The sequence below is a fragment of the Gymnogyps californianus genome, chromosome 2 (genome assembly GCF_018139145.2).
Source record: "Gymnogyps californianus isolate 813 chromosome 2, ASM1813914v2, whole genome shotgun sequence".
NCBI lineage: Eukaryota > Metazoa > Chordata > Aves > Accipitriformes > Cathartidae > Gymnogyps > Gymnogyps californianus.
In genome coordinates, this window is record NC_059472.1 from 113,327,917 (window position 1) to 113,352,996 (window position 25,080).

Sequence of the window (25,080 nt, forward strand, 5' to 3'; positions counted from 1 at the left end):
ATATCCAGAATTGTTTTATCTGAGAAAGTCTTAGTGAATAGCTCTTTCTGCACAGAGGATCATTCCAGATGGTTCCCAGGAGGTGGTCTGAAGAGTTCCTAGTAAACCAGGACAGCAGAGTTGTCTTCCAGCGCAGATGCAGCACACAGAGCAGCACCGTGCACAGAAGTGCAGTCAGTCCCGAAGATCGCCGTGCTGGATTTTTTTTGGAAGCGCACGTCAGTGAGGGGATAGCAGGTATGACTTTACCAGCGCCTCCGGCTAGGGTAAGTACATCTGAAATTCTCATGCCATTGCTCCTTAGGCCTTAGCAAACATGGCTTGTGATCCATTTGAATGATGTTTTTCTGTCAAAAGGAAGTTTTTGTTGCCCCCTCACCTCACCACCACCACCACCCCCCCCCCCCCAAGTCTGGAGGCTGCCATTTTGGAAATGAAAATGCAGCTTTGGGGGAAAGCAGAGAATAAATGGAAAAACCTGCTGCAAAATAATTGTATTTATACTGGGCATTTACTTGCCCAGACAAAGGCAACAGCGGCCAGGACTATCTGGCTATGTTAGACTAAACGGCATAGAATCCAGAATTTTTGATTATTTACATAGCAGCCTGTCATTCTTTTCCCTTCTGTTGGAAGCTATCAGCTCCTCCCTCAAAGGAAAGCTCGGGGCCACCTTCCTTCTCAGAAAAGGGCTGTACTTATGCTGAATCCGGTGAATACTTATGCTTCTCGCAGTGTGTGGCAGCCCTTTAGCAGTGAGGGCAGTCTGCCTGCCAGTTAACCAAACCAGAGCCTGGGGGCAGGGGGAGCTGGCTGGGAAGTGAAATTGTGCTGGTATGGACTGGGAGAGCTCAGCACAGCCCCTGAGCCTCCAGTGATAAATCAATCCCTCTACGTCACCATCCCGTTAGCGAGGGTGGCCTGTGGTGGATATGGATATAAGGGAAATAATTTCTACCTCAAAGTGTAAAATAATTTTTTTATGCAGAAAATATCTATTTAGATACTTCCTTACATACTTAACTGAGATATAACTTATTTAGAAAAATAGATGATGACTCTTTAAGGGTCATTAATAGCCGGATGAAAATGGATGGTTTAGCTAGTGAGAGACTCTCCAGAAATCAGACTGCTGCCACTCCTCTAATGGAACAGCGAGGTGCTGTTCTCAGAGCTGGGCAGCTGACTCCTGTTAGGCAGCTGGCTGATGAAAGGAAGCTGCCCGCAGTCAAGGTTGGCAATTACCTACCGGATTGTCAGAGGCTCAGTGGAAGAGAAAAGGAACACAGGTGTGTACCTAGAAAAATCCAGGTATTTATAAATATTTTTTCTGTGTGATTTTTCTGTCCTAATTTGACAGCGATACTTTCTGCTGTATAACTCTGCCTGTTCCAAGTATATTCAGAAATTATACTTAAATCAGAGTTTGCAGTTGTTGAACTCAAATATTTTTTTCTGTGTCAAAAAATATTTAGATTTTCCTTTAAGCTTAAAAATGGCATATTTAGCTAGTATTTGGTGCCAGTTTTTGGCTCAGTTCAGGACTATTAGTGTGTGTTTGACAGTAAGAGGACATTTGAGCTGGCTGCGACACCCACTCAGGAGGAGGAAACATTTTTAGCTAAATAAAGGTCCCAAATACTTGACCTTGGACATGTGCTACAGACAGAACGGATATTGTGAGTAGAGGGAAAAAAATAAGTAACAAATTCACTTAACTTTGCTGCTTATTCCTTGCTTTAAACTTTAGATACACTCTTTTGGCTATGGGAAAATGGTCTGGGAAATGTATGATACCTTTCTTTCCAAACTGAATCATAAATGAAATATACTTTGAGAGTTGCAAAATGTTTCTGGTTAGAAATTTGATTTAGAAAGATATACTGTGAATAGTATCTCTTTCCTAAAAATGAATGCAGAATCTGGACAGCAATTACAAGAATCAGACTTGCTGGAGAAGGATGGTTTAACCTATAGCTGCAGTGTTAATTTTGTTTGCAGTTAATTTTGTTCATGGTTGTGGAGAGGCAACTGATAGTATCAATTCTTCTAGCCAACACACTGGCGACAAAAAGATGGGATTTTGAAAAAGTGGAGGATATCTAAAAATGCATCTTGTGTGTTCCCTTAACTACCATATAAGCAGGAGTTACAGCTGGCAGTGGGATGTGAGATGATGAAAGGATATTGATGATCTGTACAGCACTATGTAGGTTTTTTTAAATCAGACCTCCTGGTTCAGGTTGATCATGTAACTGCTTTTTCTAGAAAGCTATACGTATGGCATTTCAAGAAGCAAATTATTTTGTGTGTGCAGATACCCTTTGTACAGGAAATGGGTTCTAGCAGATGATTGCAACGTGGCTTAGTTGCCCTTACGTCCTAGCAAAGGTTCACTGCTCTGGCAGACCCTTAATGCAGAATCTGAGACTGACAGGATTTAATGATAGGAGGAGAAAAGTGCGCTGGAGATCTTAACTTACCTGCCTCCTCGTGGAAGGGTAAGAATCCTTTTCTTTAAGTGATTGTCACTGTGCGCTGAACGTTTGGTGACCGAGCATTCACTGTCCATCTGCTTGGAGGCGAGATTGGAAAATCTTCATTATGTAATGCTTGAGAGATGGTTGGTTGAGCTGAAATCCTCTACCAAGGCAAAGAGTTTTAAGTGTCCGTGTAGTTGGGAAACCATCAAGTGATCACTTCTGATATGTTTGGGCTCTAGGCAGGCTGAATACTAATTTCAGTAACTCGGATTAAGATGTGGTTGGAGATCTGTTTTGGTCACTGCTTTTAAAGATGCTGCCTAATCCTTTTCCATATAGCTCTGCATGTGCTTTTCTATACGGTTTTGGTGGTTTTTTTTTTTTGGTGGTGGTGTGGTTTTTGGTGTTTTGTTTTTTTTTTTTTAAATTGTGAGTGGGTTGAACAATGAGATCCTCACCACGCTGAAGGAGTGATGGCTTGCTTCCTGTAGGGTTGGGTGAGGCTGATGAGAAATTCTGGAGGGAGGATCAATGAGTTTATGTGAAATCCTGAGGCAAGTTGGATGAGAACATGGGGCAGTCCTGTCTCTCAGAAACACTACACAGAGAGAGACCAGAATTGCCCCCTCCTTTTCACCGATGCTGGGATGGCCAGGGAAATCCGTTATGCTCGTAGCCAGAATGATCCTGTGTTGTGGAGCTTTTCACATACCCTAAATTTTAACTGTTATCTGTATTCCAAAGGTAACCCACCTGTAAACGGAAAATTTTGTCCCAGTGTAAACTTTGGGAGTAACGCCTGGTAATTAGCCCCTTGCAACTGGAGATTGGTTGAGTAAGCAGCACATCCAAAGACCTTGGTGTTTTTCAGAAGGCCTTTGCCTTTCGGACTTTTATTTGGCAGCTATGACAAAAGAGCCAGCATGATTGCTTGTTTCAAAAAACGCCAAAACCAAGAACCACCAACCCTACCCCCCTAAAACCTTGACATTAGCTCAGCTAACGTAAATTCTGTAGGTGCCTAAAACCCAAAATGTATACTGTTAAAGAAATCGTGTCTGCTGACCTCCGCTGGAAACTCTGCAGCATTCCCTAAGAACTTTGCCATGCCCAGGGTGGTGCAGACCACGCTGCTGAGCAGGGAGCTCACGCTGATGTCCTGTGGGGAGTCATACATAACATCGCCCTGCTTATCTTGCCGGCGGTGCTGAAACCATAGTGTTGGCAGAAGATGACTGCGCAGAAGGCTGCTCCCTCCCTTGCAGTTTTGCAATACGACCATCCTGCCCCCCACCCTGGCGCAGGCAAATGGGGGGGAAGGGAGGGGGGCCACAGGGACTGGGCGTGAAGGTTAGCTCAATGGCACATCCAAGCAGGAGAGGAAAGGGAGAAAGTGTGTACCTTGTGCATTGGGGAACATCCTTCCTGCCCCTCCTGGCTGGGTGTTCAGGTCGCCTGCAAGCCTGTCCTGTCCCACTATGGTTGGCATGTCCTAATACACTTCCTCCTGCTCTTCTGTGACGACTTGTATAAAGCTGCTCTGTCCGTGGCTGCTCCAAGGGGATCTGCTACACCCCTGCCTGCTGCCCTTGCCTGTGACTCCTTCCACCCCAGGCAGCTGCTCACCCTGCAGCTCCCAGCATCTCCCCTGCTCGGCCCCACTGCCACAAGTCCTTCTCACCTTCAGCCTGTTCTGTGCAGCATCTCCCACTTGGCCAGTCTTTGCTCCTGTCAGTCACACATCAACTGCAGCACTCGCTGCTGCTGGGCACTTGGTTTTGTGTCCGTGTGTATGAAAGAGAGGGTGACTAGCAGGTCTCTTGATGCCACTGACTCAGCAGCTGTCAGTACTGCTTTCAAGCTCTCCCTGTCTTCTGGCTTTGGCTGACAGGCTCTTGGCAGGCCAGGGCTGAGGCAGCTGCTGCTCCCATCTCCTCCTGTCACTAGCACTGCCAGGGCACTTTCAGCTCTTCCAGTCTGCCGCTGCCTGAGTCATGGCTCTCAAATGGAAGGCAGCTAAGACGGTATCCTCTCCTCGGTTGTCTTAAGGTTTAAGTGGTTTTCTGCTCAAACGGACAGCTTCTAAGGCTCCCACTTCTGGGGATCTAGCTGCCCCTGTGCCAGGAGTAGGGAATTACATGACTGTAGATTGTATACAAGAAGGACATCATCCCTGAAACAGTCTCTGCCTGTTAAGATGCAGGCTGGAATTTTGGAAAGGTCCCTGTGCTCAGCAGTTCCCTGCCGGCACAGCATGTGCGATGTGATTATGAAAGGATGCTCACACTACCTCACATTGTGCATCAAGCCTCTGCCATGCATTCAAAATACGGGGATGATTTAATTCCAGTTTACTGCAGAGGATGCAGAGGTGGGATAAGGAAACTACCTCCCATCTTGCCTTCTTGGAAAAGTTCCAGCAGGTGTGGTAACAGACGTAAGTCTGCTGATTTGGAAAAAAATGTGACTGGTGCTACCAAGTCAGAATTTCGATAATAGACCAGAGGCTGGACGGAAAGAGGCCATTTCATGAGATGTGTATTAATTGTTGGTGGGAGAGAATGCAGACCTAGGCTTTCCCATATTTTCATTAGAATTCCTCAGGGAATGGAAGATGGCACAGTTCCTGCTGTGTATAAAACAAAGCAAAGGTGAACAATGACTGTATTGCACGTTAGGGAAGTTGTATGATTGCCTCTATTTTATTAATGAATAGAGCTAGTACAGCTGAGACCTCTTAGGATCAGGATCACACTACTGTCTTTAACTTCTCCTGCAACATATCAGAGTAAGCTTCCAAAGCTGTGGCTGTATTAAGCTGTATCATTCTCTACGTGATGCTGAGAGGTACTGTAATGTGTTCAGTACAGGGGAAATACTTTCTAAAGAAATTTTTTACAATGAGGGTGGTGAAACACTGGAACAGGTTGCCCAGAGAGGTTGTACACGCCCCATCCCTGGAAACGTTCAAGGTCAGGTTGGATGGGGCTCTGAGCAACCTGATCTAGTTGAAGATGTCCCTGCTCACTGCAGGGGGGTTGGACTAGATGACCTTTAAAGGTCCCTTCCAACCCAAACTACTGTATGATTCTATGAAGATTCAGTAGGTGTTTAAACAGAGAGGACTTGCATAACAAAGCTAGAAGAGCTAGATGCTGTACTGATACTTGAGCTTACAACTCGCAGAGAGTGGGAGTGTGACCTAAAGCCAGTCTGGAGAGGTGTTCCTTAAGTGCTTCTGAGGCATGGGGCTGGTAACAAGAAAACTTGATTTTGCAAGATGGCTAAGTCTGCTTTTAAAATCAAAGATTAAGATCTAGCTTTGTTTTGATTTTCTGTGCCTGGAGCAGCTCATTGAGAATTCCAAGAGAAATTATTTTAGACGAACCATGCTAGCTTTGACATGAAACAGCAGGGTAGAAGTGGAGTAGTACACAAAATAAGATCTGAAAAGGGGCTGAAGTTACAGCTGTGTACTATTAGCTTGTGAAACTATCTGTTGTTACAAAGATGAGAAACTTTACCTCAGATACACTAAATTAAAACATTCTTCCCATTCCACAGAGGATAAAGAAACAGTAAAGATATAGAATATTTTGTAATGATACAAAACTCTATTAAGAAGAAACGCTTTGCTTGAATTGGGTGAATAAAGCATTTTTACTGAAGAAAAATATATGTATGAAAAACTTCTGTGAAAGTCTGTAGCATATGAGTAAGATCCTTCAAAGTACAGTTGAGACTGAAATATCTTCTTTGAAAGAAGAAAAGGCAACACAAACGTGCATGCTGCTTATTCACAGAATGTTTACATCTTCAATTTTACAAAATAGCCACATTTTCTAAAATGCTCCTCTGAAATGCCTGATTAAAAAACCATAGTATCCCATCAGCAGCAGTTTATCACATCTATAAATCCAATTTAAATCTAGTTATAACAGGAGTGTGAGACAATAAAGAACAGCATAAGAGCAGTAAAAGGAGCTTCTAGTTGACAATGGATACCGTATATATTTCAAAATACCAAAATGAAGAGTTTTAAATTAAATTAAACAGTTCTGTAAATGACTAATAAACACATCTAAGATAGCACACGTGTGCTCTTCTGTCCAGTTGTCTCCTGGAAGGAATGGAGTGACTTGAGACTGCAATTTACAGGATTTTCTGTAGGATGGAGTTGGCAACTTCCAGGGATTCATCTTTCACCAAGACAATATCATAAGAGTCCATATATTTTTCCAAAAGCTCATCTACCTAATTGCAGAAGGGATAAAGACAAAGACCCGCTTAGTTATAGAATTAATTATTGAAAGACTTTTTGTCATTAAAATATTGCCCAGTCTTTCCACCAAATTCAAGGAATGAGCCATGTATCGCTCCTATGAGTGAATTCCACAGGATGACAGAGCAGGGGTGGCCTGACATAACTGTGTGCGCATTCCAGGATCCTCACGTTTATTCCAGGATCTCACACATAAAGATACTGAAAGAAAAACTACTTCTTCAGCTTCCTGAAAGGCAGAAAGGCTGAGGGGAATAGAAAACTGAAGTTTTCTCTCTCCTGAATGCAAACGGATGTGCATTATAACTTAGCAAACAATCAGTTCTGTGTCGCCTCAAAAAAACCCAAAACAAAACAAAAACAGAGGAGACACTGCCTAAATTTGTTATTTGGAAGATTATAATTTTGCTCAATTATCAATCAGGTATTGAAAGGAGGGGAAGGAGCCACAGGAATTTAAGAGAATTAATTTCTCTAGCCTCTGAATTTTACTTCTCAACAGAATAACTTTTCGGAAGTAGTTCAGTAGAAAAACCAAAGCAATCTACATTTGCGTTTTTGTAGCTTATGGTTTAGAAAAAAAACTCGAGGCAAGAAATCCATGAAAAATGTTTGAAATCTCAAAACAAATATGGGCCAAACACTTGGTTTGATATCTGAAGCTTATTATAATGAACCTGTTTCTAACTCACAATGTTTCACTCAAAGTTTACAAGGTTATATAAGGCTACTTACTTTATCATTGAGATAGCCGATCTTAAGAATGTGTTCAACATTTGCTACTCCATCTGCCATACTCAAGTCTCCTTGAGAATCACCCAGCAGTATGATATTACTGTTGTCTTTTAGTTGTTTGAAGTACTCTGTATTCTTCAAGGCACCATCATGTTTGTTGTAAACATGAATCAATTCTCCTTTAAATCCTTTTAATATTCCCTGTTAAAAAACCCACTGAAGTTATTTCTAGTATCATATAGACAAGATAGAATCTAGAATGAAATAGGTGATATTACTGTTGAACTAACATTGAGCTATGTAATCTCTAATGATGAACAAGATAAATTACTGTTAAATAGTGTAATGACTGTAATAGCATTGTTAAGACTAGACAGACAGCAATCCTCCCTGCTTGGAGGAGTAGTGCTGTACTGGGCTGAGTGTGAGGTTGTCATTAAAGGAAATGAATGGTGTCTTAGTCACACCACACTAACAGTGTTTGAACTGTTATCCATTGCTTGTTTTTTGCCTGAGAGAGTGCTGAGTATGCAGTTCTCATTTTCTGTATGGCAAGGTAGATGGCTACATCTGTTGCATTAAAATGTTCGTCTTGTAGTAGATATAAATAGCTACCAAATACCACAAACAGTCATGTTTGATAAGAACATGTTATGTCATACGTACATTTTCATCAAAATCCATGAAATTGGAAACCACTTTGACATTAGAATGGTAGACCCCAGCTTGGTGGATAACTTCCTCAAGAATGTCCCCAATCCCAGCAGAAAATATGAACACAGGAATATTATGTTCACTGAGTTTATCAAAGAAGTTCTCATATCCTTCTCTGCAACACAGAATGTAAATACAAATCAAATCTCAAATAAAGCCAAGAAAAGTCCGAGTTTTCAGAACACATTCACATCATCTTTGGAAAAGAAAATTAATTTTCCCTGAGCATTTAACTTTATTTCTTTTACCTCACCTTTTCAGGTTAGCAAGAACCATCAGCCTAACACAAGGCACATAGTTCTAGCAAGAAACTGCTGCATCAAGCTGTTTGGTCTTGGTCTGTATAATTTTCTCCCCTAAACCATCTAATCATGTTTTAAAGATTTAAAAACACTTCCCCCTCCCCAAACACCCCAGAACAAGCAAGCAACTAGTAGAACTCTCTCTAGCTACTATCAGGCTGTACATCTCCTTTCAATCTTCCTTGCTTAAATATTTGACTTTCTATAGGGTTATTACCATTAAACAATTTTTTTTTTTGTTTTTAAATCCTGAAAACGTTTATCGTCGCTCTTTCCTGAAAGTTTTTTAGTTTTCAGTACCCAATCAAAACTATGTATAGTATTCCAGGAACAAGATAATATTATCTCTATACACCTTCTCCACACAGACATTGCTTGATAGAATTTTACATTTTTTAAAAAATTATTATGAAAGTTTTTGAGGGAATTTTAGCCTGCGAATGAAGATTCAACCCACATGGACTTAGGCTTTCAAACAGGCAGAGACAGTGTGCTTGTCTGTTTTGCGAAAGAGAAGAATTTAGTCAGTATGATAAACAAACACTTCCACAAGTTAAGTTCTAACATCCTGTTTCAGTAGTCCAAAATTTACAGACAATTCTGCAGAACTTTAAAAGAGATGGGAGCCACAGCGTGTTTCAAGCAAGGATTTTACTGCCTTTTAAACTTGCCTTTAGCCATAGAAGAAGAACAATATTTAATACAACGTATGAAACATTCCTCAAGTTGCTGCATTTTTATCTCAGATAAAACTATTATAGGGAACACTTTTCAAAGGAACAAAGTTGAACTCTACATTCCCTTAAAAACAAGTGTCACCAGTGCAATTTAAGAGGATGAAAGTCTACAGAAATGAAGCTTGTAGAGACTTGTAGGGACTAAAAAAAAAAAAGTTTCAGATCTCTAGTTTATACAGTGTGATCATTGTAGGCATTTAGCTACAACATATCAATAAAGTGGGAGCATGAAGAGCTCACTATGTTCCAAGATTAAGGTGTCACATTCTCAGGAATGTGGGTTGTTTCCCCCCACGCCCAAGACCCAGTGAGAATCTACAGAAAACACTCTGAAACAGTATTGTTCAAATCAAAAGGAACTTACTTCAGCATAACATCAGACTCCCTCACAATTTCTGCAAACTTATCCTTTTGTAAGCCTTGCTCAATGAGTAGTGCATGAGATTTATTATACCTAAAATATAAACAAAAAATGGGTCGAAATCGACTTATTAAGATTCACCGTTCATTAAATCTCATGATGAAAAGCATCCTGTATGGTTAATTCTTGCTCATTCAAGTTAACAGCAAAGCAAAACCAGTTGTTGCACAACACTCAAAAGACATTAATTCAGTTAATGCGTTAGCTAAAAGCTAATTATGGCCATTAATTGGCTTTTAAAAACTTATTAAATCTAATCTTAGTACAATTTGAAGATGGGAGGTGTCTCTTACCATTCTACCATATATGGATATTTTTCTTCAATAGTGAGAGCTGGATCAATTTCAATAGCATAATAGGTTTCTTTCAGCTGCAATAACTGAAGGGAAAAAAACCACCAGATGTTTAATGTATTTTTATAAAATAACACTTGGTATTTGATCTAACCAATCAAAATAACTTTCTTCATTCTGATTACATTATTTAGACAAAATGGAATCTGAAATGTGCTTTGAACAAAGAGTTAGCTTGTATATATATCTAAGAAGAAAAAGTGGATGCTGTTAAACTGAACTACATGGTACTATTGAGAATACAAATATTTCTGTTCACTTTATTAGTGATGGGATGTCTTGCAGTCAGTGAGAAAGCTCAGAGAGCTTTAAGGATTTGAAAGTATCCCTTGTCTTGTCATGCTGCGTAATTCAACACACAGTATAATAAGAGTTGTCTGTACAACAAACCAACAGCTAGCAGGTTTTGTTTACCTTTTTCCGACATTCCTCTGTGATGAGCTTAGAGTTATCAATGATGTCTGGGGGGGTGAAAAAAAAAAAGTGTTAAGTTGGTATATTTCTTTTACTTTGCTCTACAACACTGTAAATGGCATAGATGACAACGTTTGATGACATACCACTATGTTTCCTCAGAACTTTTCTTACCAGCAACCAGTAAAAGGCACATTTTTCTTCATAAGCATGAAGATGTCCTTCCCCTCATCTCTGAATTAAAAGGTCAATTACAAGCTCTCTTATCTGCTTCTTGAGATTTAACTGTTTCTGAAATCATGAGGCATCCTATGTGTTTTAGGATTCCCACTTCATTAGTAAATGGATTCTCTTTGTTTGTTCTAAAAGGCTACAGGATAAAAATGTCAAGAATTCTAAGGAGTTTACTATCTGGTTCTTTCAGGTGTCAGGACTATTACAGGCTTTTAAAAAATAAAAGTCAACCCTACCATATCTAGCCACGGACATCTTATAGTTCCGAACTTAATGTTTTAATTGTGAATGACAAGTTATCTGATTTTAATTCACACAGATTGTGATTAAAATATATAGACATAAACCCACATATAGACAGTCACTAGAATACTTCTTCATTAGGATGTACAGGTTAGGTAACAAGTCAATATAAAATCTCACATATTAGGGAATAAATTGGATAGAAAATTAAAATCTAGGAAAAAGTAAAAGGAGTGAACAAACCAATCTGTATTAAAAAAAAAAAAAAAGTACTCACTATGACAAGTTGGACATCTTTTTCCATTGTAGGAAAATCTACTTAATGTCATATCAAAATCTGTAATAATCTATTTAAGGAAAGAAAAAGCAAAACTGTCTTACAACACGGAGGGACAAAATAAAGAATGGCTAGAAATTCTGAATGATTAACAATAGTTGCAGCTGATTAGCGTGCATCACAGAAATCTCCCTATTCTATTGAACTATTGTAATGTAAGCTAGAATATCCCATAAGAATAACTTTTTTCCTAACAAAACTGTTTTTCTAATTCCTTTGGTCAGAATATTTCCTGAAATTACTAAGCTTATATGTTTATATCATTTACTGAACTAGTGTCTGGCTGAATTACAGTTGAATCAACAAGGGCTATTAAAAGAGTTAACAGATGTCTAAGTTTTGGCGATTTCTTGAAGGCTGACTTCTGTTTTTTTTATATATATATTCTTAAGATTTTTTGGCATAGAGCAACAATCACGTGATTGCTTTCATTCCGAACCGGTTACACCTTCTACTATCTTTACCTGAAGTTTGGCAGCTCCACCTTTGATGAGGCCACAAATAATCTCCTCTACTCTCCCTGGGTCCTTAATATGGACAGTCTTCTTCTGAAATTCTGGCATCTATAAAGAGTAAGAACAAAGACAGAAATGTACTTACAGAGGAAAACTTACTAGGCAATACCTGCTATCCATCAGATTGGAAGCTTTGCATTCATAAACAGTTTCATGTGACATCAAGACATGCTCAGGACAGGAAGGCAAGTTAAGAGTAAGAAGAAACAGAGAATACTTTGGATGTATTAACTGATGACTGCATACAGTTCTGTTTGCATTCAACAGCTGTTTTAATTTCCTTTCCTAATATCAAATTATTCAATAAGCTGACACTCACAGAAAAGATAACTGTATTTGTAGGAAATAAGGGAGATGTATAGAATAGGACATATGGGTTCACCTTGTGGTTCAAGTATGTCACTGGGAGAGGGGGAACCTTAAAACTAGCTCTTTGTGCAATTAAGATGCCCTTAAAGTTTCAACATACATAAAGAAGACAGGCTGATTTTAGACACCTGTTGTTTTGTTGAGAATGCTGTATGTGTCAACCGAGTATTCCAATACAACAAGGACGTATGGTAATTCCTGCTCCTTAGCCAGTCCATCAATCATTTTCCACTACCTATTTTACTGCATGCTTTTGAAATAACACATGCTATCACACCACATATTCCTTTTGAATGAAGAATATTTCTTGAATATTATGATAAATGCTGAATTTGGCAAAAAAGAAGAAAAAAACCCACAAAAACCCCACCCCTCCCCAAACAACACCCTTCCCCCTAAGCCTTTGCTTACTCTAAAAGTTTCTCTTCAGCCTTGCAGAAATGGTAAAAGAACTACTTATTGACAGAAATTTGCCAATTTAGTATGTATTTCCTTCCTTTATAATCATGTATGGACTCTTTCTAAAGCAAAGGCATCAGACATTTGCAATCTGTCTACATGGGCATTCTTCAGAGGTGATGAAGTGCTAGGAATTACATTTTTCACATTCTGATTATTCAGCTTTCCTTTTCTTATACCTAGCATGTAATCTTTGCTGCAACGAGCTAAATAAAATAAATAAATAAAAAGCATCAGCTTCTATTTCCAGACACATTTCTGGAACCAGAGTTCTCATATCACCAATAGTTAATAAGTCACACAACACTCTTTCTTCCTGCTCTTGATGCTACTAAGCCTTTTATTAGTAACAACCGACTTGCAGTCAAATTGCAATTAGGTTATCATTTAAGAAAAAGATGACATTTTAAAGTCTTGCAAACACATGTTTTTGTAACGGAAAAGACATTTGTGTGTCAGGGAAAAGAAGGAGCTGGAGGTACATTTAAATATCGGCTCTAGTCTGCTCTGCCCTCAGGTAGGAGCAAACTATTACAGCTACATCATTCTCAGCAGATACTTGTCTAACCCATTCTTCAAAACCTCCACTCATATTCCTCACTTTTCCTCAACCATGTTTTTTAGTGCTCAACTATCTTTATGTTCAGAAAAGTTTGCTTAATCTCTGTTTAACCTTCCTTACTGTAATTTTAGGTCATTCAGCTTGGAGGACAGTATTCTTTTTCACAGGTGCTGACTGGCTATCTTTCCCTTCTTCCTGAACTAAAGAACCCCAGTTTCTTCAATCTTCTTTTGCAGAGCACAATTTTCTAAACCTCTGACAATTCTTGATGTTGTCCTGGCCCATCCATTTGAACCATATCGTTCTTGAAACACAGCATCCGTAACTGCGGGTATAACCTTTCTGCTCTGCTCTGAAAAGGCCTCAGCTGAAGGGCTACTTTGGCCCATGTCTTCAGATAATATCTTTGCATATACATTTGAATACACTTACTTTGTTAGCCATAATATGGTGATAATGATTCAAATTCAGTTGGTAATGACCAAATATTCTTCAAAATTACTCCTAGGCAGGAACAGGTAGTTGCACAAAGTGCTAGATTTTACATTTAGTCTTGCTGGATTGTATCTCTTCTTCCACATCAGTGCTCCTATTTTTCAATACAACAAATAATTCTAATCCCCAGTGTGCTTACTGCTACTTTCTGGCTGATATCCTCAAAGACACTAATGAAAACAGAAAATAGAAATCCTTCTAAAACCCTAATCATGAGTCTCTGATAATTTTCCAAGGTTTTCCACCCATCCAAAAAGTTTCACCTATACCAGAATATCTTGCCAAAAATTCTTAAGTCATGACAGGGTATTTACTACTACTTTGCCTTATAAGTCTCAAAGAAACAAACTGGATTCATTTCACTTGGTTTGGAAGATTTAAGGTTTTCCTTTGCCATCCTATTGTTGTCCCAAAATCGGGGTTCTTCTACCCAGTGTACAATAATCCAATCTCACCCACAGAGCTGAGATATTTATTTCATGTTTGTGCAAAGATGGGTGCTAGGTGGTAATTCCACAAAGCTAGCACACCCAGTTAACACACGGTGGACATTTTATACTGCTTGACCATTTGTTATCAGGACAATACTGTTTACATGTAATCTTTCAAGATTCTTATTGGTCCCGGTAGTCTTTGGTTTCATTTAAAGGTACAGTTTCCTTTTTCTACCACGCATGCTCAGAGAGGAAAGGGGCTTCTGTGAGTAAGGGGCTTCTAGGTTCGTGGGTGTGATTCTAAGTATTCTAATGAGACAGTTCATTTAAAGGGTAACTTAACTCCACAATACTACTGAGTCTGTTTCAAAGCTATCTAAGTAATGTTGACTAACTACTGTCTGTTTGCATCCTCCTTCAAGATGCACCAGATATACCGGCCTCCAGAACATCCTGAAGTGATCAGCCATTCTTTTGTAATCTTCTATACACCTACAAGATAAGATTACTTTACATGTGACAGCTTACGTATTACACTATGGCAAAGACATTTTCTGTAAAAGTGGTACCTCCTAAACCAAGGTAGTTGTTCTTCATGTGGTTGCAGTGCCTTGCCACTTTTATTAGCACAGCAAATTCAAAAAAGGTACATTCGGATTGGCTTCCAACTATCAGCTACATCCCAGGCTGAGAATCATTGAGAAAGCTGATGAGTGTTAACAAAAAATAAAATTCCTGAAAAATATCCATTAAAGAATTCCCTGTCTTTTGAGAAATACATTTACAAAGCATTTATAGATATTTATTCACAACTATCAGCAGATCTGGCTTCATGAAATAAAATATTAACAATCTGCAACTCTTTAAAGGTGTTCTACGGTATTTCTTTTGTATGTTATACAGTGCTGGTAAACAAAAGTAACCTTACCACTTGTTTGGTGGGTATACAGCATTTTGTCTCTATAATGAAAGATAAAGCAATTTGACTCTGTTTTGTAATTTTTTCACCGTAAATTGACTAATCTAATTCCTTTGTCTTTCAGGAGGCAAATTATGTATGTATTTTTAGGCTTGGAATGCAAAAATTAAACAAAGTGAAATCTAAATGCGTGCTTTTGTAAGCAGTAGTTCAAACATTATTTGGTTTACTTAGATACTAAGCAACAGACTTCGTAATATAACTAATTTAAACAGAACAGATGTTGGGGGAGATGGGAAGATCAGAGGGAGAGACTGTATGAGGAAAGTTGGATTGCTTGCTACTGTTTTATTTCAGACTGAGGCCTTTCATAAGTTTCTGAAACAACCTGAGGAAAAACCTCCTTAGTAAACACTTTAGTAGATGATGTTAAACAAGACATTGCTTAAGATTTTAAGTATGATGAAAGCTTCCTGCTTTCATGTTGTAAACTGATACTCCTACTCAAGACCAGTTTTTAAGGTTCATTTATTTCTAATACATCTTTCATTTTTACACAAGAATTGAAGTCAGTTGAAGAGTACTTTAATTTGGGGAGGGGAAAAAAAAAAGTCTTCTGCAGCGAGTACAACCCAGACAATTTCAGTCTCACAGGCACGTTCATAGGCAAAACCAAGTCTTCACTATGGATATGGCATCTGATAAAGCCTCAGACAAATATGGTTAGTCGAAATAGCCACTGTCCCCATCACTAGTTCCTTGTATTCATATTTACAACTGAACATTAAGTAGCAATTATTTTATTTAGGCTTTATCAGTATTATATTAGAAGTAAATGAAACTGTCTAATAAGCAGTCCCCAGTATTCTGGCAAACTGTCCCCTTCGATGTCTTACATTTCTGCCCAGTCTAGCTGTTGTTTTTTTGTTGCATATTTGCCATTCTTCACAGTTGAAAGAGACAAGCAGATTCAAGTTGGAAAGAACTGGTAAGACAGATGAAAGAACAAAGAGTGGAAAAATGCTAAGAAAAGTTCAGTCAATTTAATAAAACTTGTGTTTCTATTAATTGTTTAAGAAAGCTCTAGGAGCCAACTCAGAATACACAAAAGGCCCAAAATTCTGATGCACCAGTTGACTGGGAAGAACACAGATGGAGAAACAGCCAAACAAAAATCTCCACAGCACCTAACAAAGGCAAGAAAGCTTTTCAGAGCAAGGAGCTTCTACATACAGAACTAAAACTACATAAGCACAGGAAAAGGAATTCCTATTTCACTGTGACACCTGAAAGTACATCGTATTGAATCACTTAAGTGCCCCTATTTATTCTGTCATTTTATAAAAGTGTGAGAAGAGTTTTGCTTTCTTACCAAGGACATCTCTATGTTACTGAAATAGCTCAGAGGCTGGTATCTCTTCTAAAACACATGTTAAAAGATGACAACTCCCAAAGGTAATTTGTGGTTGGCATATACACTGCCCATAAGTACATTTAAGTTTCTAGTCTCTGACATTTTTAAGGAGCCTTCAAAGAGAAGCAAGGAGAACAGAACTGAAAAAGATTATTTTAAAGGTTGAGCTTAATTGGATTTATGAAAAGGGAAAAAAGATCTGCTTGTTTGCGATAGCAGGTAACTGGAGTAAGGATGTAGGAAATTCTTTTGTAGCTAACAATGTTATAGTCATACCTTGATGAATGAACAGTAATGGATTCACGCAGGTTTGGAAATCCCCCACTCCTACAAACCACAGAATGGGTCATTTACAACAAGGATAGTTCTGAAAATTACAAGTCTATTTAGTACATGAGACATGCATCTGTGTAGCTGGGTTAAATAAAGAGGAAAAGTATTTACTGTAAAGACTGTATTGAAGTCTAGTTTTTAAATAAAGTTTCTTATATACAGTTGGATAGCAGGAGTGCAAAAAGAGCTGCTTTTATGTTGTATCTGGGTGCTGCTTATATATATTGTTTTCTTAGTATTTGAGACAGCATATATCTAAGTGCATGCTGCGTCAGTTCGATTATAAAACAAGAGTTGGTGATAATCACTAAAATGAAAGGCAGGTGTCTAACCGAATTCACAGCTGCCATAGCAGGCATTTCCAATCAGGTGTCCCAGGGAATTAATAACTGATTGTGTGCACAAGGTGTAATGTCATCTTCTGGAGTTAAGATTATATTGAACTTTTGAATCTACTGAGTGCTGGAGGTAGAGCAGTTACTTCCCTCCCCCTACCCAGTAAAACAACAACGTAAGTCCGTATGATTAAAAAAAAAAAGAAAAAAAGAATGTCCAATAAAAAACGAAACTTCACATAAAGGACGACTGTGGGACCTTCTGTTGTTTTCACTATCCGTAACTTTAAATTGGGAAAGATGAGCTGATGAATGACTTGCTATCTTAACTACATGGAGATATGGCTCATTTCACAATCAAATCTAGATACACAGCCTGAAATATTACTAGTAATAACTAAAAGTATAAGAGGTTCTCATCATAAGGCTGCTAAGCAATGCTTTGACCAAGGACATAAAAAAAATGGGGCAAAGTATTTTTATACTGATACCCTGTAAGCCTACACTACTTGGCAAATACAAAGTTTTCTTATTTTGCAAAGACTAATCTAGTATGGATGCCTCCCAAAAATCACTGCTAAGAAAACACCCTGCGTTATGGGTGGATAAACTTTTAAGAGAACTTCACTATAATTCTTAATGATCGACAGAGTACTTTGTTAGGTGCCAGTAATTCTGAATAATAAGAACTGTTCTCGCACTTACAAACATACTAAAAATATTCCACAAAATTTCAGATGACCATAATGTCATAAAAGTGGTAAGACAATCAATAAGAACTAGCCGTAATACTATTGACAGTATGAGAATTTCAATTATCACACAATTTCTTTTTTTCTACTTTGATGGTAAACCTGCCTTAGACGAGACTAGGTTCCAAACCTATTAACTTTTGATACAGAGGACAAACAAGGGTGGGCTGGCAAGGAGAGGGAACTATTAATGTTATTTCTGAACAAGGAAAATGCAAATCAAAGTGATAAAATGGATAGGATTCAATTATTTGTACATTTTATTTCTAGTCTATGGTGACAGCTTCCAGGTAAAAAGAGTATAAACCAAGAATAAATTATATTTATTTTGGGACCTGCAGATGCCCAATTCCAAGGTCTGAGACTAGCTATCACATATACTTACTTATGGACATGTACCAAAAAAGGCAGGGCGTGGCATCAGTGATAGCTGTGAAATCTGATACCCTGGCAAGCTACAGAAAATTGGGTTCAGTGTTCTTGGTGGCAGAAAGTAACAGTTTGGTGAAATTATAAAGAAAAGGGGCACATTCCTTAATTTACATCTACATCTTATTTTCCACTCCCTTCTTCTTTTTGCTATTACAGAACATTACTTTCATCTACTTACTCTAGAAAACAAAGCTTACCAAAAAACTTATGAAAAGCATGCAAGCTTCTTCATGTAACTTCTGCTATTTGCAATGTGTAAGTTGCAAGAAGGGGGGGAGCCGTAACAAAAACCACAGAATGAGAGTGTGTGCATATCTTTTCCTCTGCCTGTATACATGCTCATATATAGCTACATGTGCTCGTATGCTCATATATGTATAAAGCAAGACTGCCTTTAATTCAGACAATTTGAATTCTGGTCCATGAGTGCAACAGAGGTTTCTCTTAGCAGCCCCAGCTGTTAGTAGGCTTATCTTTTAGACAGGAACATTAAAAGCTACTGGACACGAGTGTAGTCACATCAGTCACTCCATTATGTGCAGCTAGTCAGCAGAACTGCACTAGTGATTGTGCTGTCTGCTAGCATAACCTGAGCTCAGGACAGATATTTATTAATTTATAATTACCAAAACCATAATACATTTTATATTCATATGATGTAAACTCAAATATGGTAAGAAATCTGTAGTAACTAGTAATTACCAAATTACTCTTTTGGTAGTTTTGCCAAGAAATACCCTTCAGACTACTTATCTAAAAAGTAAATAGGCAAATGTCATGGCAATGAAACAACAGAACATTGAGGATCTTCACAGTTGCTTGATAACATGGTGCAGAACTAGATACCCAGCACAGGTTATATAAAATAACTGGAAGTGGCTTCATTACCTAAGCTATTTTAAGAAATTGAATAGAACGTGTACTAAAAGTAATTCTTCCTGTTTTACTTTATTTACATCTTTTTACACTTAATGTGCTGGATTCTGATATTTAGTTTGGAAAAACATATAAAAAAACCTGGAGAAAGAGCTTTCACAGAAATCATAACAACAGTGTTTCCTCTCGTGCTTTTAAAGGAGAGTACCTGTGCGTTGAGCTTAGGGCACTCCTGATTCTTCTGTCCTTGATTTTGTCCTACTGCAACAGCATAGGTGGCAAGCAGAGTCCAGAGACGCAGGGCTTGCATACAGGCTGCCAACAAAAACCAACCAAATCCTTTTAAGAATTGGTCTGCTATATTATGTGATCTTTGCTATTCCTGCTGTATAGAAATAAAAGCAGACATGCGTGGTACATAGCTACATCACTCTGAAAATACCCACACTTAAGACTACTCTAATACGTATTTAAAAGTAGAGGAACATTTAAGTTGAATTAACCTATTCAATAAAAACTGGTAAATATATTTATTCCTTCAATGCTGTTGCCAATTCTGTGCTACCAAATTTTTATTTTAAAAATACAGTTTGGCACAATAAACAACTGTAAGTAATGCCTCAGCTCATAACCTTGGCTTAAAAATGCAGGCAGAAAACAGAGTCAGTAATGTTGACAGAAGCTGTGCACACTTACCAGAGGGTTTTGCAGGAGCAGCTGCAGAAGCAAAAGAAAATTCCTCTTGCTTGAGAAACACTAATATAGCAGTACAAGGTGCAGTTGAGGGCGTTTCCAAATACAGCCTGACTAATCCCCGTGCAAAACCCCAGGGTCCTGTGACGCACATCAGCAATGCACAGCAGTTTGTTATGCTCAGCAGTACAGCCCGACAGCCTTACAGACGATCAGCTGGTGTACCAACAACAAAACCTTTGACCTTCACTGAATGAACAGCTTTCATGGATGCAGCAGGCAAATTTGGGCTGCTCTAACAGAGGAAGGCACTTGTTTTTCAAAGCAGAAGTTTACTACTTTGTTACTTTTTAACCCTTTTACAAAATCTTCCCAAGTATTTTATGATTTCCTGTTGCAGAGTGCTACAAATTTCTTACAGCTCATTGACGTGGTCTCATTAATGTTTACAAGGGAGCACATATTTACTTGTGTAGAAGCAGCAAATTAATTAATTAATCTTTGCTTTGACTTTAATTATCTATGTGATACTGAAACAGGAAATCAAGGAGGCTTGTCAGGATTTTTGAGAGACAAGGAGACTCAACATGCATTCAGAAGTTTGTCATTAGGCATGTTGCCTGATCAAAGACAGTAACTAGGTGACAAGATGTATTTAAAAGGAATCTTTTTTACTGTGAGAGGATGAAGGAAGTATTGTCTGATCACATTTACACTTTGAAGTTTTGTAAATGCTTGGAAGTGTCACGTGAAGTTAACTCTTTCTATAGCAACAGTGCAAGCTTCCCTGTACTATCCTGTAATTCATGTTCAAACTTAGGTTTATGATCACTATTTCAGGCTGCCAGAACTAACCACAAACATCAGGCCAATTCATGCGTGGCCACGAATGTGTCCAGTGCAATCACCAGAATTGAAGCAAGGGCAGGTTAGTAGTGCAGCACTTAGAAAACCCCTAACGCTATAAAAAACCCCCCACATTACCAGGACTCTAGAAATTAATCAGTTATGAAAATTTCCTTTTAAGGAGGATGTGATGTTTTTTCTACATTTAAAAAAATCAATAGACCTTTTCTGAATGGTACAGTGGATCCATATGTTTTGTGTCCGCATTCCAACTGTAGGCCAGTATGTACTGTGTCAGGATTCCTCAGACTCTGACCTACACAGAGTACTTTCATTTTTTTTCAGTTGTGCTCTCTGTGTTTTGATGCAATGAAACAACCAGTGAATACTTCAGCTGCTACAAAACATGCAACTTTCATCAACACTCATCCTCTTAGAACTGAACAAGATCCCCCAAAATGTACATGTTAAGGTCTGCTGCATCCTGAAGCAGCAAAACAGTTTGAAAGGTATGTTCAAAATATAACATAATCCCTGCAAAGACTATATACAGTAAATTGAACTTACTTGGCATTGGTATTTGCCAGGTTTCATAGCTCCCATTAATCTACTTGTTATAAAATTTGTACACTGTTGTAACAGGTAACATACAGGGAATATTACCTTTTATAATATTTTAATATAGTTAGCATGCTTTTGCTTAATAATATCTCCATAATGTTTGGGAAAGCTATGTATAATGCAGTATCTTGAATAAATATGAATTATTTGCACAACAAAAAGCTGTAGCTTATGTCAGTGCTGGATTTCCAATTTTAAAAAGTCTTAGGAACAATGAAGTAAAATATGCTTGCTAGATGAATCATGTAGTTCAGGTAAAGGCACGTTTATACATTCAATTTGCAAAGTACCTGTCTTTGAGCTTTTACATGTTTCAAAGGTGACAATGGTACTGATATAAATGAGTCTTGTGAACCTCATAGGTGAGACTGGGATGTGGTGGGTGGTGGGGCTGGCCTGTTGATATTCTGGTACTTCTCAGATGTGATTCAGTGAGAAAATTAATTCTAATGCTATCAAGAATTTAAAGAAAGTTAGCTTGCTCTTTATGAAAGTTGGGGAAACATTTTTTTTTTTTTTAAATTTACATATGATTTAAGATTGAAGAAAAGAGTTGAAGAAATTAAGTCCAACTTTTACAGACTAATTTTTGGTATACCAGACTAATTAGCATTTTAAACGAACAGTGTTAGTGAAAGAGCTAGAAAATTATGTGAGCAAAATTTCTGTAAACATTAATACAGCCAACACCTAATTCTTAGAAAAACATGTACTGTATCTCTAACAACAATGTACTTTCGCTTTAATGAAAATGCCGTATATGAAACTCCTCATCTACAAAACAAGGAAGACCGTCTTTGCAACTCTAAGAAACCTTTGTGCCAAACACTTTAATTACAACAGCTACTACTGACCACGTTCTGTTACTGCTGATTTGAGCCAGTTGAGCATTTTGTTTAGTGTTTATCTTCTGGTAAGAGATGAATTAAAATTACCACTTCTTTTTTAAAGAGAGAGAAACAAAGTCCAGCATGACATTTCTACTTTCACAATACTGAAGGTCATTTAAATATATTTTAAGAACCACGAACTAGAGGTATAGCTATTTCAACAGACAGGTTCTATTTTAACCTTTTCTCTTTGGCTGAGGGCCATATCTCGACTGCAGAATATTCTACGCAGAAAGAGAGAGAGAGAGGAAAAAAAAAAAACCACCACCACTTAAAACATTAGATGATTTGTCATTCATGTAAGACTAGGAAAAGGTTCAACTTTATATGGTGATGTGTTAGGTGAACTTGGTTTGCAGAGATTCAGGATGCTCTCAAAGAGTATGAAGCACTGGAAGTTTTAGTATGAAGCAAAGAAAAACTGGTTCTACCAGTCCTTACACACCTCTGCCCTAAGTTGCACCTATTTGTGGAAAGAAATGAACACAGCACAGACAAGTTACGTAAGTAAGTAAGCCGAACTTTTTTTTTTTTAAAAAGTAAAAAGTTGAATACTTCAACTAAACTGACATCAGCTTTTAAAGATCAAGAAAGAGGTCATATTTAACAGTAATTTCTGTTCATTAGAATATTTGCTACAAAAATTAGAGGTGACTGAATCCTGTCTACAGTATAAACCTTAGCTAGTGGCTTTTCAGGAGCTTACTACCTTTTATTCTTGTTTAGTGAGCCTACTACAACTGAACAACTTTGAGTATATCCCCATATATTTAGCATATTGCCCAACTTTACTTGAGCAATGCCTTGTTTTATTGCAGGGATCAATTTTAAACATTAAGGAACTGTATTTGTTTTCTAATTTTGCTTTTGTAATAAGCAAATTATGTACTTAGTACATATTTTCCAAAGCAGACTACTTGATACAATCTCCACAAGACAGGGAAAGCTAACTGAACCTTAGCACTCAAGTACCAAAACCAAGCAGAAGAAAGGAACCAACATAAAAGAATTTAATTCAAACATGATTCTTATTCATGCCCTAGTGAACTGAGTTAATGAGCAGCATACTGGTTCCAGCAATAGCTTTTTATATTTGTAAGTGACAATTACAAAGAAAAGAGGATAAATGTTCAGTTTGATGAAGCTGAGGTAAATAAAGGTTTAGAAGGATGCCTTGCAGGAATTTTGGATACTACTTACTTTTCCAGTACAGGTTTGGTGTAAAAAAAATGCTAGCCATATTTACAGCTCGTATGATGCAATACAGAAATATTATTTGTATATGAAAGTGTGTATGTATTATAGAGATGACTCATGAGGAATGTAAGAGATTCTTTAAACAGAAAGAGCTTGAACAGCACTTGCTATGGAAAAGTGCTAAGAACATATTAAAGACTGAATTCATTAAACTCTGATAAATCCAGAGAAGACACATGCTAAGAAGGTGAGGGTCTTAACCTGAATGGTTTTAAGACTCAGCAGTACTATTTTAGCTGAGAATTTGTTTTGTCTACTCAGCTGTCATATTTTAAAAAGGCAAAAATAAATGCATGCACAGAACCGATTAGAGGAGGTAAACACTGTATCACAAAACATATTTAGCAACTTTATTTGATAGAGATTTTCTAGATCTGATCAGAGATCAATCTTTCTTTACAATACAAGAGAAAACTGGTGATCATCTGTAGTCTGACCATTTATGGCTATATTGAACATATAAAGTTATTAGTGCTAACACATATACTCAAATGTATAAAGAACAGCTAAACTTCTTCAGTATTTATTCTTGTGTTTAATACAACAATCACTATGATGTTGCACTCAGTGAAAAATGGTTTCTCAATAAGACCACTGTCATTCATTAAAAAAATAAGGCTACATAAAGACATGTTTTAATTCAGCAAGATAACTGCATGTTTTAAGCATGGGGTAGATCATCAGTTTCATTAGGGCTAAGCAAAGGTTTTAAGCAGTGGACAAGAACAATGATTAGCTTATGTTAAGGTCATGCAATGAGATAAATTATTCCGGTTTAATGATGTCTCAAGGTGGTTACTCTATGAAAAGTCTATGAGGTCAGAATTAGAAGGGATTTTTTGTGGTTGGTTGTGGTTTTGTTTTGTTTTTTTTTTAAACAGTTTCTACAGTTCTGGCAATCTATGAATAGAGTTTTTAGCCTCAATTTGAAACATGTAGGAAGCCATGACTTGCAATTTTATACGCAATTGATTGTTCAGATGAGAGAATAAAAGATACTGCAGCATCATTGTCCCTTATACACCTTCCTCTTTTGCTTACAAAAACACTCTAAAACCAGAGATCTCTGCTGGTGATAAATCAACAGACATCTTGAATCTTACAAGAAAGTAGGAACGAAGGCAAGCCAAATACATTGCTGACTTGGTATCTTGAAGTCCAGGTAATAGAACATAGGGGTAAGAGGTTTTGATGGACCTACACATTAATCAAAGACATATTTCTGAAACATAGAGGTATTGTTACACATTACAAAACTCAACTGTAACAACTGTGGCAATGGAAGTCGACACTTTATGCAATATTTCGAATCCTCTACAGAAGTCCATGAAGAACTAATAGTAACTAGGGCCTGAATTTCCAGTATTTCATGTGATCTTCTCCTGTCAGTTATTACTCCAGGCAAAAATTTAGTTTCTTTCTGAGAGAATATGTTCTGAAGATTCTGGGATTAAATAAATACAGCTCAGGGCAAGCATCTTTTGCCTCTGATTGTATGTTAGGGGAATCACCTCATCTCTGTGCTTTGCTCCCACTCCTTCACTTTGGAGAGAATTAACCTTTGAAACTGGTAGGTTAAAAAAAAAAGGTTATGTATTGTTCAGTAATCAGTGAGTATCTGGA

At 37.8% G+C, this 25,080-nt stretch overlaps 2 protein-coding genes across 8 annotated transcripts in view; both read right to left on the minus strand.

Annotated features, from left to right (window-relative positions):
* Positions 1–25,080, minus strand: part of LSM5 (LSM5 homolog, U6 small nuclear RNA and mRNA degradation associated) — a 756,742-nt gene that overhangs the window by 143,693 nt on the left and 587,969 nt on the right. The window lies entirely within an intron of this gene.
* The window catches only part of NT5C3A (5'-nucleotidase, cytosolic IIIA), a 29,666-nt gene continuing 10,710 nt past the window's right edge, over positions 6,125–25,080 (minus strand). For 2 of the 7 annotated variants that reach the window (XM_050915823.1, XM_050915825.1), the window contains exons 2-10: positions 19,359–19,465; positions 11,720–11,818; positions 11,196–11,265; positions 10,442–10,488; positions 9,968–10,053; positions 9,618–9,707; positions 8,167–8,329; positions 7,501–7,701; positions 6,125–6,737 (exon numbers count right to left, since the gene is read on the minus strand). In XM_050915823.1, the coding sequence (XP_050771780.1) occupies positions 6,636–6,737; positions 7,501–7,701; positions 8,167–8,329; positions 9,618–9,707; positions 9,968–10,053; positions 10,442–10,488; positions 11,196–11,265; positions 11,720–11,818; positions 19,359–19,465 (965 nt within the window). In that variant the 3' untranslated portion in view covers positions 6,125–6,635. Of the gene's footprint in view, positions 6,738–7,500; positions 7,702–8,166; positions 8,330–9,617; positions 9,708–9,967; positions 10,054–10,441; positions 10,489–11,195; positions 11,266–11,719; positions 11,819–16,698; positions 16,750–19,358; positions 19,466–19,846; positions 19,898–25,080 lie in introns of those variants that run through there. The other 5 variants (XM_050915826.1, XM_050915828.1, XM_050915824.1 and 2 more) reach the window with 5 other exon arrangements.